General features: G+C 42.8%; 2 protein-coding genes across 6 annotated transcripts in view; one reads left to right on the plus strand and one right to left on the minus strand.

The window, feature by feature from the left end:
* The window catches only part of Nuggc (nuclear GTPase, germinal center associated), a 53,316-nt gene extending 45,192 nt beyond the window's left edge, over positions 1 to 8,124 (minus strand). Inside the window, exons 1-2 of one of the 2 annotated variants that reach the window (XM_023714694.1) lie at positions 7,991 to 8,124; positions 4,378 to 4,448 (exon numbers count right to left, since the gene is read on the minus strand). The gene's annotated coding sequence lies outside the window, so the exon portion shown is untranslated. Of the gene's footprint in view, positions 1 to 2,249; positions 2,337 to 4,377; positions 4,449 to 7,990 lie in introns of those variants that run through there. The other variant, XM_004630749.2, reaches the window with a different exon arrangement.
* Positions 8,125 to 8,331: 207 nt separating this feature from the next.
* The window catches only part of Elp3 (elongator acetyltransferase complex subunit 3), an 83,820-nt gene continuing 76,462 nt past the window's right edge, over positions 8,332 to 15,689 (plus strand). For 2 of the 4 annotated variants that reach the window (XM_023714674.1, XM_004630693.3), the window contains exons 1-3: positions 8,332 to 8,427; positions 12,075 to 12,174; positions 14,466 to 14,604. In XM_023714674.1, the coding sequence (XP_023570442.1) occupies positions 8,409 to 8,427; positions 12,075 to 12,174; positions 14,466 to 14,604 (258 nt within the window). In that variant the 5' untranslated portion in view covers positions 8,332 to 8,408. Of the gene's footprint in view, positions 8,428 to 9,624; positions 9,655 to 12,074; positions 12,175 to 14,465; positions 14,605 to 15,689 lie in introns of all 4 variants that reach the window. The other 2 variants (XM_023714671.1, XM_023714672.1) reach the window with 2 other exon arrangements.

Consider the following 15,689-nt stretch of genomic DNA (forward strand, 5'->3'; position numbering starts at 1 on the left):
GAATGTGTTTAGTACACACTACAAGCATCCTGCTCTTTTCCCTTACTTCTTCCCTGGTCAGGATCTCACCTCATCTGTCTTGACATGCACCACTAAACCTTCCCAACATTATTATATTATTTTCATTTCCACCCTCTGTCTTCTGTCTCAAAAATAGCACAAATAGAAAAATATCATAGATGCTTACATGAGCAAAAAAATTAAGGAGGCACTTTTATCATTAATATTGCCTTAGTCCCTACTTTTAACACATATAGGAAGTGCTTAGTATATAGTAAGCACTCAATAAATATTTGTTGAGTGATGACGTTTATCTCTTATATATATATATCTTAGAGGGTAAGATTCATTAATGAATGCTAAGTGTCTACTGTGTGCAACTGTTATGGCTGCTGGAGATTCAGCAGTAAGAAAATGGGCAAGGAGTCTGCACACAAAGGCTCATACTCCAGCAAAGGGACAGTGAAATTACTCAGGTTTCAAGAAATGTGAAGATGCTGTGTGTCTCAGTTACTTTTCTCTCAGAAAAACAGCAGAAAACAAGACAGCAAGAGCACAAAGGGAGGAGCAGAGGCAGCAGCGGCAAGAGGCAAGCCTCTCTCCTGTCCTTATATTGCTTTCCGGCTATCTGCTCAGCAGGTGAAGCACTCACATTCACAATCGCAACAGCACTTACACTCGTAATCCCAGCCTTGGTTCATGAATTAATCACAAACTCTAGAAACTCACCCCAATGACTACATGAGGCTTTGGGGGGACACCTAGACACAAACCATAACACTGTGCAATTGTCCGTGGAAGTCTTTGTTCAAGTTTCATGCTTAGGAAGCTCTAGGAAGTTCTACATCCTTCAAAGGTGTAGACTAAAGAATGAAATGAGGAGGAGATTCTTAATAAAATGATGGGCTGTTGAGAAAATGTATGATGGATTTCTTTTTCTAAGTTTAGGTTTAGGATTTGGTTTAAGTATGTTTTCTAACCACCTTATTGGATATTCCACTGCTCTTTTAAATTAAGGGTATTCCAAAGGAGCTCTTCAAACATACTGGCTTAGAAGCAAAAGGTGAAACAAGGGCCTTGATACCCAAAGAGAGGTAGGTTTTAGCGCAGATACATGAGTCAATGAGTTGGACGTTATCTGTGGTTGCCAGAGGCATTTATGGTAGAAGAAGCATTGGAATGACATGTTTTTCTCTACCCTTTCCTCTAGGTGAAGAAGGAGTAAATCAGCAGATATTTTTTATAACAAATTATCAGGTTCTAAAAAGATACATTTACTCTTTTAGTACTGCTCTCCTGAGCCTGTCAAAGCTAAAGAGGCATAAGATAACATTTCTCTCCTCATGAGGAATTCATACCCCCACCAAAAAATACCTGCACTAGCTGTTTTCTTTTGGGAGAAATGACTAACAACTTCCTTAAAATCATACTGTCAAATTACATCCAAAATAAAACCCAATTCTCCCGTTTCTAGTCTACCAGCCTTTACATGGCCTTAAAATTCACTTATACAAACAGAAACATAAAATTTACTTTTCCTCAAAAAATAATTTAAGAAAACTCATCTAGGAAGAAGAGACAAATCTCCCACACAGAAGAATTCCAAGCAATTTATATAGATACTCAACTTTCAGAGAGGGAGACATGGCTCCCTATCCTTATGGCTCCTGAAAGGTGCTTTGCATAGTGACTTCCTTCATTTTGCCAAGCATCAAGGTCAACACCAACAGTCAGGAGTCATGGTGAAGGCATGTACCCTCCACACAATGTCACCTGATCTTCCTTCCCAACCCATAATTCCAGTCTAGTCATGAGCAAAATATCAGAAATGCCAGTAGTGAAGTGTCCTTTAATATGTTTGACATGTTTCCTTAAAACTGTCAAGGTCATCAAAAACAAGAAAAGTCTGAGAAAATGTTACAGTCAAGAGAAGGCTAAGGAGCCATGACAAATAAATGCAATATGATATCCTGAATGGGATCCTAGAGTAGAAAACTGACATTAGATATAAACCAAGAAACTTGCATAAAACATGGATTTTGTGTCATAATCATGTGTCAATATTGGTTCATTAATCATAGAAAATGTGCCATGCTATTATAATAAAGAAAACTGAGTATAGATTATGAGAACACTCTGAACTATCAACTATGTTCTCAATTTTTCTGTAAAGCTACAATGTTCTTTTTGCTAGTCTGTGAAAAATAACTACATGTTACAGTATAAATGACTTAAGATAAACAACTTACCAGATGTTTCTGAACAGAAAAAATGCCCCAAACACTTCCTGCTCTGGCTCCAGGAGTCCACAGAAGAGATGAAAGCAGCTTTTGTGCCTTGGTAGAGATAGGTGGTATCAGCTGTACGAGGGATTACAGTCACAAGGTCATATTTATTAATCGGAAGTGAAACTAACTTGCCACCAGTCCACCACGGTCTCCTCCCACAGTTACTGAGACCTGCTATTTTCTCCTCCCAGTTACAAGAAAGTTACACCATTAGCCAGGTACCACGCACTCTTCTTCTCTGCCCCACTGCCTACAAGCAGGCAGACCCTGGCCTTTTTATCGTCTACATTTCAGCATCTTTTCTCTGAGGGTAAACACTGTTCAGAAGGATCTGGCTCACTCGAACAGATCTGAAAGACAACTCAGCTGTAAGAGAAGTAAAGAGCTAGTTTCAAGACATCTGAATACGAGATGTGACCAGAGAGATGGTAAATATAAACCAATTCTTCACACAAAGCCTTGAAATTTACTGACGACAATACCAGATTGTTTAGTTATGAAATCAGAGACACTGAGCTTTAAATAACTTCCTGGAACTTAAATTTTAAATCCATCTTCCCAAAAATAAAATATTTTTAAGGTGCTTTCGCAAAAAGAATAGAAAATAATCCTACTCCACTGTGTCATCTGACAACCCAAACAATGACCCTGAGTACAAGGAAAAGGCTATTCTTGGGAACTTCAGCTTCAATCTGCATTTGCTTCTGAGCAGGAAAGAAGAGGCACAAATTCAACAGTCCGAACAGGTTTATCACCTGTTCTCTGGGCAAACAGAACAGAGAAGGTGTCTCTGCCAGGCTAAGAGGCTTTTTCAAAATAGTGTTTTGGGGCAGACTTTTGAGGGGATGGGTTGGAGAGGCAGTGAGCTTGTGGCTCTCTGATGAGTCCTCTGTGACCTCCTGAGATGTCCTTTGGGGACTGTTCATGACCTAAGTGAAACAGAGCCTGTGTTGCTATAAGGTGGCGGGTGGGCTTATTCAAGCTGGCAGTGTTCTTGTCCAGGTTCTATCATCTTTGAAGGCCAACTCAGTCATTCCCAAGGTGAGTCTCAGGAACTCTTGGTATATGTTTATTTTAAAGGCAGGGATTCAGGAAGTAAAGAAGCAAAATGGGGAAAGAATTGAAGATAAGTCTTTAGAGTACAGTTTTAAAAACTGCTTTGAACTTTGGGAAAGATGTTGAAGCTCCTCAAAAAAAAAAAAAAAAAAACGCCATAGTGATATGAGAGAAATATAATTCCCAACCTAATAGATGTTTGATGTATCAAGTTTCTGTCTGCTGAAATCAAAGAATGAATTTTAAGGAATAATGGGGGTTAACAACAGCAAAGATTTATTGAGAGATAGGTCCTGAGAGACAGGAGGGGACCTAAAAGTCAGTTGCCACCAAGACTCTTCGTTAGGGCTGGTTTACATAGCAAAGTCATGATGTGGGTACAACACGGGTCAAACTATAATCAGCCTATAGGATTGCAAGTACAGCTGCTTAGCTAGGATTGATCCAGTGGGGACACCAGTCACATAGCAAGGGTACCTGGAAATAACAAAGGCATTTTGTGGAAGGGATAGGTTCAGATGCTATGGTCACCCACCTGGGTGACTGATGACCATGTGAAAGTTACTGGACTAGGTGATATCACTCACAGTACAATCTCAAGTTATTGTTTATCCCTTAGGAAGGCATGTAGGCAAAGCTATTGTATCTTTATCTTGAGGCCTGGCCTTTAATGAATGTGCCTTCAGTCACAGATTTGGTTGTTCTCATCCTTTGCACTGCTTCCCTCAAGGGCCTGTTGCTGTCTGACTGCCTTTTCTTTCTTTCTTTCTTTTTTTTTAAGACACGGTCTCATTCTGTAATTCAGGGCTTGAACTCATTATGTAGGCTGGGCCAGCCTCAAACTCTTAGTGATCCTCATGCCTCAGGCTCCTAAGTGCTGGGATTATAGGCATGTGCCACCACTCCTAGCTATCTGATTACCTATTAATTTATATCTAATTTAGCTGCCTATAATAATAAAATGTCAATATAAAGTTCAAAACAAAGAAAGGCAACATGAAAACCATCTTTAGTGTTGGGATTTTCTACTTACCTGTTGGACATAATCTCCTATTAGACCTGCATTCATTAACATGTGCTTAGTTCTCCCTCTACTGGTGGCTTCTTTGTTGTTTGTTTGTTTGTTTTATTTTAAAGAAAAGAAAAACAATGGTTTAAAATTTCAAAAAAAGATTGGAGAGTAACAATGACTAGTACATTGTGTTAACTTCAAAGTAGTTGCTCATATTATAGGATAAAGGCATGAAAAATTGATCAAACAATATAGACATATATATCTTTCTTTTCAGGGAGCTAATAGCAATTAGTAGTATAACATCTTAACTATCCTGTATGTGTGTGTGTGTGTGTGTGTGTGTGTGTGTGTGTATATATATATATATATATATATATATATTCCTTTCTTATGGTTTATTTCAACAGTTGACTGTATTCCTAATTTCAAGTGCCTCTAAATTATTCAGTATCTAGAATTAGTTTTGAAACCTGTCAGGCTTCTTTAGGATAGTTCTTGACACCAGCTAGTGGACACTGTATGCTCAGCGTAGTAAAAGTCTGGTCATTCTGTCAAGATGAATTTTCACTGAGCTCACTAAAAACACTGAAGTAACCAAAAGAGAATTTCCACAGAGCACCACCATCACACTCCACTCCCGACCACTGCTCTACCTTCTGGCCTGTTAACAGCTGACCTGTCCATGTGCCCACCAAAAGCAAAGCCCTTCTCTTTCCAAAACATTCCCCCCCCCAACAGAAAGAGTAGGTAAAACACATTTTCTTAATTCATCAAACTTTCACTCTTCTCTGGCTTACTCCTATTGGCAGGCAAACTTGCTATCATTCCATGTAAAGGAATGCTATACACACTCTTTTCAGCTACCACTCCATTTCTCTTCACTTCTTTATGACAAACATTCTCAAGAGTTGTCTAGTCATGCTGTCTTCATCCTTTCCTCTTTCACAACCCTACTCCAGTCAAGCTTTCAACCCTTATCTTTCCACACAACTGTTTTTTCAGACTTCAGTGATCCTAGTCAATCCATCCCTCATTGGCCTTGAGCCCTCAGCAGATGAGGGCCTTTGGCCCAGATGATGGCTCCCTTCTCCTTCTCATCATCCCTCCTTCACTTGTCTCCAGGCCACCACAGTCTACCTCATTTGTCTGCATTGCTGGTCACTCCTCTTCTTCCCTAACTTGTTAATAGTAGAATACCCCAAGGTTTAGGATTTAGTCTCATCTCTTTCCATATTTGTCCCATTGTATTGTTTTCAGTTTGACCCACACATACAGCTCTTGACCGGTATCTTCAGCTGCAACCTCCTCCATGTCTCACTAGTTACTCATTAGGTATCTCAGATACAATAGGTACCAACCTAACTCCCCAAAGTTCCCTCAAAACCCCATTCCTTTGAGTCTTCTCTATTTCAGCTAATGACAACTATTTCATTCCAGTCCACTGGTTCAAAATCTTTGTTCTCACACTTGATATTTAAGTCATTAGAATATATTCATAATCTCAACCCTTCTCACCATTTCCACTGCTTTTCTACTTTAACTGGAGTCACAGTAATACCTTACCTCATTCCACAGTTCCCAAGCTTTGGCCTAAAAACCACTGACTGCTTCCTATCCCTTGATATTCGATTTAATGGGAACTTCCACTTTTTTTCCAGAGGATTCTAATTTGCAAATCATTAGATTTACTGCCAATAAAGACACACTTTTAAGTCAGACCATATAAATTCTCTGTTTAAAACTATAATGGTGTCATGCAGTGTGCCCCTGAGAAGGCAGTGTGTGAAGTCCAAGGTGCAGTGAAGAGGCCACAAGTTTGGAGAAGCCCGGAAAGTGGATCATCTGAGGAAAGCTGCAAGGAGTGAGCAGAGCCAGCCATAGGAAGAAGCCAAGGGAGCCTCAACCACCAGAAGTGCCACAGGGGTGCTGCTACTCAAGCCCTTTGAGATCCTATCTTGCTACAGATTGCCTCAAATGCTGCATTGGAACTACAGGACTGAATACTTTCCCAGATAGATTTTAGACTTGTTTTGGTCCCATTTCTTCGTATCCTTGTTTGTAATTTTTGGAATGGAAATTTTTGCCTTGCATCATTGCTGTTGGAAATGTTTAACGCTTTCATTTGTGCAAGGGCTCACAGCTAACAGTTCACCTTAAATTACAGAGGAGGCTGTGGACTTGGACTTTTCATCAGTGCTGAAACTGTTAGGACTTTGACAACTTTTAGAGATGGACTACATGCCCTTTGTGTAAAGGAATACACATGAGTATTTGGGAGGCCAGGGGTGGAATATTGTGGTTTGTAATTGGATGTCCCCCCAAAGCCTCATGCAGTTTTAAATGGGGTTTTGTTGGAAGTGGTTGAATCTAGAGTATGTGATTAATTTGTGGGGCAATGCTGAGATTAAGGCTGCTGGGGTGAAGGCTGGGTGATTGCTAGATCAGACCACTGATTGGATTGGTACTGCACTAATCCCAGTAGATTAGAAACAATATAAGGGACAGAAAGAGAAAACAAACAAACAACAACAAAAAACACCCCATGGATCCCAATCTCATAGTAAAAGCCCAAGGCTTTTCAATGACCTACAAGGTCTCATATGAGCTGCATGGTCCTTACTGCCAACCTATCATTTCTCTGACCTCTACTGTAGTTCATCTCAATCACAGCTCCATTGACACTGGCCTTATATGAATACACCAGGCATCCTCTTATTCTAGGACCACTGCACTACCTGTTCCCTCTACCTGAGATACTCTCTCCAGTAATCTTCATATGGCGTATTAGTTCAAATGTTATACTCCCAATAATCTCAAAAAGGCCTACTTTAGCACTTATTTAAAATGACAATTTTACCACCCACTCATCAATCTCTCTTTTTCTCTCCCTCTCTCTGCTGAGGTTTATGATGGTGCTTTTATATTAAAAAAAAAAAAAAAAGCTTGGAAGAGCAAATTTGGAGGAAAAGACACCTGTTTCAGATATATTAAGATTGAAATGTGTATTAGATATCCGAATCTAACATGTCAAATAGAGAAGTTGGGATTGGATTATAAACCCAGGGGTGGAAAGACGGTATTTAAAGTCATGGAAATCTGTGGGTCATCTAGGGAGACATCCATAGTTTTCATAATGGTTAAGATGGATCATACATTGTATGTAATAAAAACAATGAATTTAAAGGTTTTTTTAAAAAAAAATGCTACAGTAAAAGATATATTGCCATCAATCTCCCTCAGCATATTCTCTTACATCAAACACACCTATCCATGCTACTTGCTGAAGCAGTTCTGTAAGGCCTTTTTCATGAGAGGACTTGTGCTCTCGATATCCTTGACATCCTGAATCCACTGAAAACATTTACCTTTCACACTTATTTTGTCTTTGGGGATAGCATATGATGCCAGATAAAGTGACTAGGGCAGATGAGAGCACACCACTGTTTTTACCAGCCTGCCTTTCTGTGGGATGACGCCTGGCAGGAACATTTAGGGCATTTTTTTCATGGCACTTGGTAAAGACACTCATGAAAGAGGACTTCCAGAACTGCTTCAGAAAACCGCAAGAAGATGGTATACGCGTGGCAATGTCGTTCTGTGTAGTAAATCTTTCAAAAATTTAAACATTCACCGTGTTTGTGATCAGCCTTCGTCTATCTGTCATGGTGACCTGGTCACAAACTGCTGCTCCTCAGTTACCTAACTCGGCCTGGTCTCCTCTAGGCTCTGGACGGAAACCCCTCCTCGGGCGCTCGTCCCCTGCGCTCCCGCTCCCGCCCAGCCTTCCCGGAAGTGACGCGCCCGGGCTCGGGCCCGCTTTCACCCAGCGCCCGCCCCACGCCGTCACTCAGCTTGCCAACGCAGCCCCTCCCGCCCCGCCTCCTTCTGCCGCCCGCAAAGCAGCCTCCGGGGGCGTGGCGAGGCGCGACCACTTTACGATACAGTGGCCGCCCTTTTACGACAGGCCGGAGTTGCTTGGTGGCTGCGAGCTTGCTCCTGGATGTGAGGTGTAGTTTCGTGCTGGTGTGCGCTCCGAAGGCGGCGTTGAGATGAGGCAGAAGAAGAAAGGTGCAGAAAGGGAGGGCGAGGGTAAAACGGGGGTGGTCGCTGCGGCGGTCTGATACCGAGCCCGGCTTCTCCTGCGGGAATCTGCTGCCCGAACCTTCCGCCGCAACACCTGGGGCTGCTAGGTCCGCCTGTGACGGCCCCTCGCCCGCTTGTTCTATTCACTGTGTATTTAATCCCAATCTACCCTTACTCTTTCCCTCTTCAGCTGTCGCTCGGTGACTTCCATAAACGGCAGGGCCAGCTATTACAAGGTGCGCTCTCTGAGGAGCAAACGCGATTTAATGCTTTCTCAGACTCGACTTCGCGACACACTTCACGTGTTTGCGACTTTATTTTAAAGCTTTCAGATTAAAAATATGAAAAGTCCTGAATTATCCACGGAGTCTGTGGAGCAGTCTTGCATGCATTTATTGCCCCGCAGCATGCAGCAGTTCACCCTACTTTTTAAAAAAGGGGTACAGTTACATCTTCATTGCAGTTAAAGCAGGGTGCAGGGAGGTGTCGGATGTTCTGTAAGTTCTGTTTTCCCAGTGCCTTTGCTTGAGCAGTTGGTCTAACAGTGCTGGTGATTATCATAGTGACTAATGCTATCTGTGGAGCCTTTACCAGTCGTTCTGAAGGCAGTGTCATCTGCACTTTATAACACGAAGAGGGGGAGATTCAGAGTTAAGTAACTTTCCGACCCCAAAATTACACTTAGGAGGTGTGCAGCTGGCCGGTCAGGCTACATCCGTGACCCCCGAAATGTAAGGGAGTGTGTGCCCATCACCGTGCCTCTTAGCATGAGCTGCTATTTCTCTTTCAAGCGGCCGCTCCAGATGTCATCTCTTGTTTCATCCATCAGCCTCTGCCTCTCCTCAGTTGATTCGTCCTTGTCTCTCACTTGCTCCTTCCAGTCAGGCCAGACAGCCTTGCTCTTAATCTCATGTGTCACCAAGTGCTGTTGGTTCTTTTTTTAAACTTTGAAACGTTTATTTTTCGGGATAACATTTTTTTAAGATTATTGGAAATGTTTTAAAAGAATAAAACACAATGAAAATAATGCAGAATTTCAAAACAAGATGATAGGAAATTACAATGATTGTTATATTGCGTATGGTTTTCCTCAAAGTAGTTGAGATTACCAGTTATAGGCAGGAGAAATTGTTCCAACAATTATGCATTAACTGTTCCTTTTTTTTTTTTTTTTTGAGATAGGAAGTGAACTCAGGGCCTCGCCCTTACCAGGCAGGTGCTGTGCCCCTAAGCTACATCCCTTGCCCCAACTGTGCCTTCGTAGTACAATTTATCTTAGCTGTCTTAAAAAGTGTGTATATAAGTGTATCCTTTTCACCTTCCTTGTACCGATAACTTCACTTTATTTAAATGTGGCTATCACATTTTTATTTCTAAAGTTGAGAATTACACTCCTCTTCTTGTTTTTGCATTCCATCTAAATGCCTTTCCTCCCACCCCAAGGGTGCTCTGAGCTGGTACCAGTCCAGGCGTGGTAGCGCACGCCTGTAATCCCGGCGCTGGGGAGGCTGAAAACAGGAGGATCACTACAAGTCAGAGCTGTGGAGGGAGACCCTGTACCAAATACATAAATGGGGGGGGGAAAAAAGCCTTTCCTGTGAAGGGTGTACTCTGTACAACTCTGTAGAGCCTGTCCATGAATCCTGTTGAGAAGCCTATATTCTAGTTAGGCAGTGCCCCTCTGCACAATGATAAGTAGTTTTTCTATCTGGTATGATTTTTTCAGGATTGTCTTCCTGCCCTTTCTTTAAGACTCCTGTGCCATTTCCTCTACGAAGCTTTTGTCTTATTAATTCACTCCTCCATTTAACATAAGCAGTTTTCAACTCTTACTCGTTTCCAGCTGAAGCTCCTTTTACCCTCCAGATAAATTCTTACATGGCTTAAATACACTCTTGTGCATAACAAAATGAAAGAACTGCTGTGGTTGCAATGGGAAAGCCAGGCCCCTCCCCTTTTCTCTTCCACCTCTGCAACCTCCTTCCCTGTCACATGCCCCCAAGGCACCTTTGTAGAATTCTTAGGTGCTGAGTCTTGTAGTTTGGAATGCATTGAGCTTTCAATTGTAGACTTTTGGGACTTTTTCTCCAGAATTTGTGTGTGTGTGTGTGTGTGTGTGTGTGTGTGTGTTTGTTTGTGTGTGTGCGTGCGCGCATGTGCGCATGCTCCTTGCCTCATTAAATTAGAGGCAGTGTGCTGCCATGAAAAAGTATGAAAGTTACAAGGAAAATACTTGGATTTGCATCTTGACTGCACCGTTTAGAGCGTGTCTTGCTGTTAACCTCACTTTCTGCATCTGTGAAGTGGGCAACAGTACCTACTTTACAGGGTTATTCTGAGGTCCCAAGGGAAATTAAAGTAAGTGGATGAGCTCCACAAATGCCAGTGCTTTCTCATCCGTACTTCTGTGTGATGGCTGCATTTTGCACACGAGTTTTCTGTGAAGGCAGGGAGCAACCCTCCTGGCAGCCCCCATGCTGCTACCCTCTGGAAAAGCGCTCTTGATTGACCTGATGTGGAGAAGTGACCATCCTGGAACCAGTGGACGGTGGTGGAGAGGATGAGGTCATGCAGTAGCTTCTGCTGTGGCCTTTGGATGAGGGGGAAGCTCCAGTTGCCAGAAGAATGTCGTGATAGTGGGCTGACAGTTTTAGGTACGCATCGAGATCCTTAGACAGCACAGATCCTGTAGCTCTGATTTGCTTAACTACTGTAGTTGCCTGGTTTGAGTTCCAGCTTCACTCCTTGATAACCTCTTTATGGAACAGCCAAATCTGTCTGCTTCACTCTGTCCTGAGGATCTGCTGAGTTGATGACTCTAAATGGTCTCTGTGAACTTGAAAGCAGCAAGAATTAGTAATTGCTAATCTGGAGATAAAGATGAGCTATTACTTTGGTATTTCAATGTGCACGCAGGTTCTTTTCATCTCATATGTTTCCGCATTGTTCTCCTATCTGTAATAGTCTATTTTCTGAAGGGACTGTTCCCCACAGATAGGTGAAACCAGGTATTATGGTTTGGATCTAGACTGTCCCTCAGAAGCGTCATGTGGTCTGAGGTGAGGCCTTTTGGAAGGTGACTGGATGCGGGAGTGTTATGCTCATCCGTGGATTCGTTGATTTGTTCACAGCAGACTGTGCTGTTTGGAGGAGTGGCCTGGTCAGAAGAGGTGGTGCCCCAGGGGTGTGAGCTGCAGGGGTCTCTCTTCCTCTTGCGTCCTCACTTCCCTCTCTACTTCCCAGGTGTTGTGGATTAAGTACCTTTTCTTCTGCCAGGCCCCTCTGTCACCCTGTCTCTACCTTGGAGCCTTCTGACCATGGACTGAAAACTTGAGCCAAAATAACCTCCCCTCTAAGTTGTAGGTATCAGGTCTTATGTTTCAGAGACAGAAGAGAGACTAAGGCAACAGGCTTGTTTTAAAGTTGTGGTCAGATTGTAAATGATAGATTTAGTGTCTTAGAAACTTGAGCTACCCATTTGGCATATTTGGAATGATTTTGGAATGAAAACTGCTACTAAATAAGATCTCTAAATCTGTACTGAAGAATGTGACTTCTCAGTATTGTTCAATAATATAGTTTCAGGAAACCTCAGCCTTATTGATTTTTGATGTTGAATGTTATCTTTCCAGGAGATCTCAGCCCTGCTGAGCTAATGATGCTGACTATAGGAGATGTTATTAAACAACTGATCGAAGCCCACGAGCAAGGGAAAGACATTGATCTCAATAAGTAAGTAAATCTATAAAAGGAGGGCAATCTTGTTCTTCGATAGTAGATGTCTTTTAGGAAATAATTTAATGCCACTCTTTGTCTTGTGTTTTGTTTTTTAATTGAGAATTAACAGCTTTCTCTTCGTTCTATCACTTGTTTCATTGTGTCCAAATTGTGTGAATAACGGCATGCAACACTGCTACCCTTTTAATGTTTATTGAGCCCTTACTGTATTCCAGGCACTATTATTAATGCTTCACATGTAATAGCTTAATTAATCCTCTCAAAAACTGTATGAACCTTCCCAGCTGGTGCACTAAGTTGGCCACCGAGTCCGGGTAGTGTGGTGCACACCTGTAATCCCAGCTTTGGGAAGGCTGAAAACAGGATCACTAGAAGTCCAAGCTGCATGGTGAGACCCTGTGCCTGGTACATACATACATACATACTAAGGAAGGAAAAAGGAAAGGAAAGAAGAGAAAAGAGAGGGAGGGAAAACAAAAGAAAAGACAAGACTGTATGAAGTAGGTACAGGGCCCCTTGGCATCACAGAAGGGTATTTCGAAACATAGAGAAGTGAAATAATCTGTTCAGGGGTAGGTAATAATGACCAGAGTTGGGATGTAGAATTAGTCATCTGCCTGCGAGCGCATGTTCTTCTCGTCTATGCTGTGTCCTACTTCAAGTCCTGTTTCTCTTTCCTCAGTGGAAACGGTAGTTCTTCTCTTCGTAACAGCTCTGCTTTTGGGATCCTTGATCTGTTCCAGTGTCTCTCTGCTTAAGAAGCTCTTTGACAAGCTCACCTACTTCCTCTCCATCATCACTTTCAGCTTGGTCTTTGCTGTGACTTCAAATGAGAATGATTTCTTTATGTTTGCATCTGTGTTTTTAAATACATATTCATTCACTTGTATAGGTCAGCCCTAATGAATGGGTTCTCCCTACAACCCCAGGTCGTCTAATCACTCCAAAAAAAACAAAAAAAAAAACCTTTAATTTCTAGTCAGCATTTCTACTTCTTACCTATTTTTGTCCTTCTCCTAATTGAAACCATCTAAAGCTAACACTTTGAAACTAGCCCCTGCTCACATACCTCCAGTGGTAAGCCCTTTTGGGCTGGATCTAATATGCTTTTCCTACTTTTTTTTTTGCAGAACCAGGAATTGAACTCAGGCCCTTGCGCTTGCTAGGCAAGCACTTATTCTACTGAGCTATCTTCCCGGCCCCCACTTTTCCCACTTTTTAAACCTCTCTTTGGTCTCTTTCTGTCTTTACGCCACAAGTGTCCAGTTTCCTGTGCAGGATATGCTCCTGCGCTTGCATCTTGCCTCTCCGCCTGCCGTGTCTCCTCTGTGTCTGCCCTGCCTCTCTGAGACCCAGCCTTTCTCCTGGGCCCATTCACCCTGTCTCGTCAGCACACACTGAACCCTGTGAACCCTGGAAGCCTTTATTGGCTTGTGTGTGGGTAGATGGGTAGGTTTTATCACGATATGGACCACGAAAGGCCTGTGCCTCCTGCCTTCTAACATGCCAAGACCCTGGCTGGTCTTTTGTGCATGTAGATAACCGTTAAATATTCGTCGAGCATATGAGGACTGCACAGCACTGCACATTTCTCCATGGGACTCCATATGAGCACTGCACATTTCTAGATGGATTAAAATTAGAAGACAGGATAACTTTTAGGATTTAGCTAGCAGCAGAAAGGGAAAAAATGCTGGTAAAGTTGTAGGGAAAAGCAAAGGAAGCATTAGGGTTGAGGTTACTTCTGAAGGGTTAGGATAGGAGTACAATCAGGAAGAGATACATAGAAGTTTTCTTCGTAATTATTGAAGTATATTTATATGGCTTCTGTTCTGGTTTTTAATATTCTAAGAAACTAGTTCTTAACCAGGGTGCTTTTAGCCTCAAGATTTTTGGCAGTATCTAGAGATATTTTTGATTGTTACGCCAGAAAGAAGGGTACTAGTGGGGAGAGGCCAAAGAGACCCAGGGAGCCGTTGAACACCCCACTGTGCACCGGGGCCTCCCACGCAGAGAATGGGCTGTCCCACAGGTCAGCCGTCCTGAGGCTGAGCACTCTTTTGAACCAGACCCACACTGTTATCATCCCAGGTCCCTCCTCTGTAGTTCTCTGACTTTCTTGCTAGTGCTTAAGGGTGAGAAGAGGAATAATGTTATGAATGTTGTCTTGCTGCTGGTGTCACCTGATAAACAGGTAGGAGAGTGACAGGAGATCGTGTCATTTACACATCATCCCATTGGTGTTTGTACCTGAAATACTGTAATGCTGGATGCTTTCTTTTTAGGGTGAAAACCAAGACAGCTGCCAAATACGGCCTTTCAGCGCAGCCCCGCCTGGTGGATATCATTGCGGCAGTCCCTCCTCAGTATCGGAAGGTCTTGGTCCCCAAGTTAAAGGCAAAACCTATCAGAACTGCCAGTGGGGTAAGTGATGCAACTCATGGAGTATTGGTACAGTACGAGGTGGATGTGAGGGGCTCTGATTCATGAGCTCGTCTATTGCACGTATGCAGAATGTTCAGAAGGCAGAGTGAGGAAGCCAGTTAGCTGTGCATAGAGGAATGGGTGATGTCTTGGAACCTTTCAGCAAAAGACTAGGTTTGGTGACTCACAATATAATAAATGTTACCGGCTCTCACTGTCATTGGTGCTTAGAAAAAGTACTGTTAAGGGATAGATTAGTGGTGCAAAGTGTTCTACAGATGGTAACTGAAATAATTGACAGTAGAGACACCCATGGGATTCCAGAGGACAAAAATGTCCTTGCAGCTAGGGAAGTCCCAGTCGGAGACGTGATGCTTGCTCGCTCACTCTGTAAGCAGCACTCAGGTCAGCAGCAAGAGCAGACTGGAAGGGACATGGGGGTGAGGGCGCGGGGCACTAAGGCACAGACAGACTGACGTGAGGGCGTGGCGTGTGCAGGGTCAGTGAGCACACTTGACAGGCAGCACTTGACAGTTCTTCCAGGAAAGCGGAAAACATTAGTTTTGAATCAGCTTGTAAAAGAACTTACATGCCCAGCAAAAAGGTTAGATAATGGGAGACATAAAGGTTTCTGAGAAAAGGAGTGGGCGAGGAGTAGAAAGAACTAAAATGTGTCATGTACACATGCCAGCTCCCCACGAGGAATGTGATCGTTGTGTACTGCCGACATCTATTAAGACATAAAAACATTGTTCAGAAGAAAATCCTGATACAGCATGTGGGGTAGTCTGAAACACCAGTTTGGACTCTGTTGATCTAATCTTCATGAGAAGGGCCTGAATTAGGGTGAAACCTGTAGGGAAACAAAGACTGAGTATGAGAGACACAAAGGGAAAAATGCCAGGGTTGGGAGGTTCTTCAAAAGTGAACTGGAGGGGAGATGGCCCAGTGGAATAAGTGCTTCCCTGGCAAGCACAAGGGTCTGAGTTCAATCCCCGGTTCCACAAAAACAAAAACAGAAGTGAACTGCAGAGTCAAGTTCTGGGTCCCTGATGTGATTGCTCTTAGATGCCCAGCCTGCTGTT

Source organism: Octodon degus, unplaced genomic scaffold (assembly GCF_000260255.1).
Source record: "Octodon degus isolate 3935 unplaced genomic scaffold, OctDeg1.0 scaffold00036, whole genome shotgun sequence".
Classification (NCBI taxonomy): Eukaryota; Metazoa; Chordata; class Mammalia; order Rodentia; family Octodontidae; genus Octodon; species Octodon degus.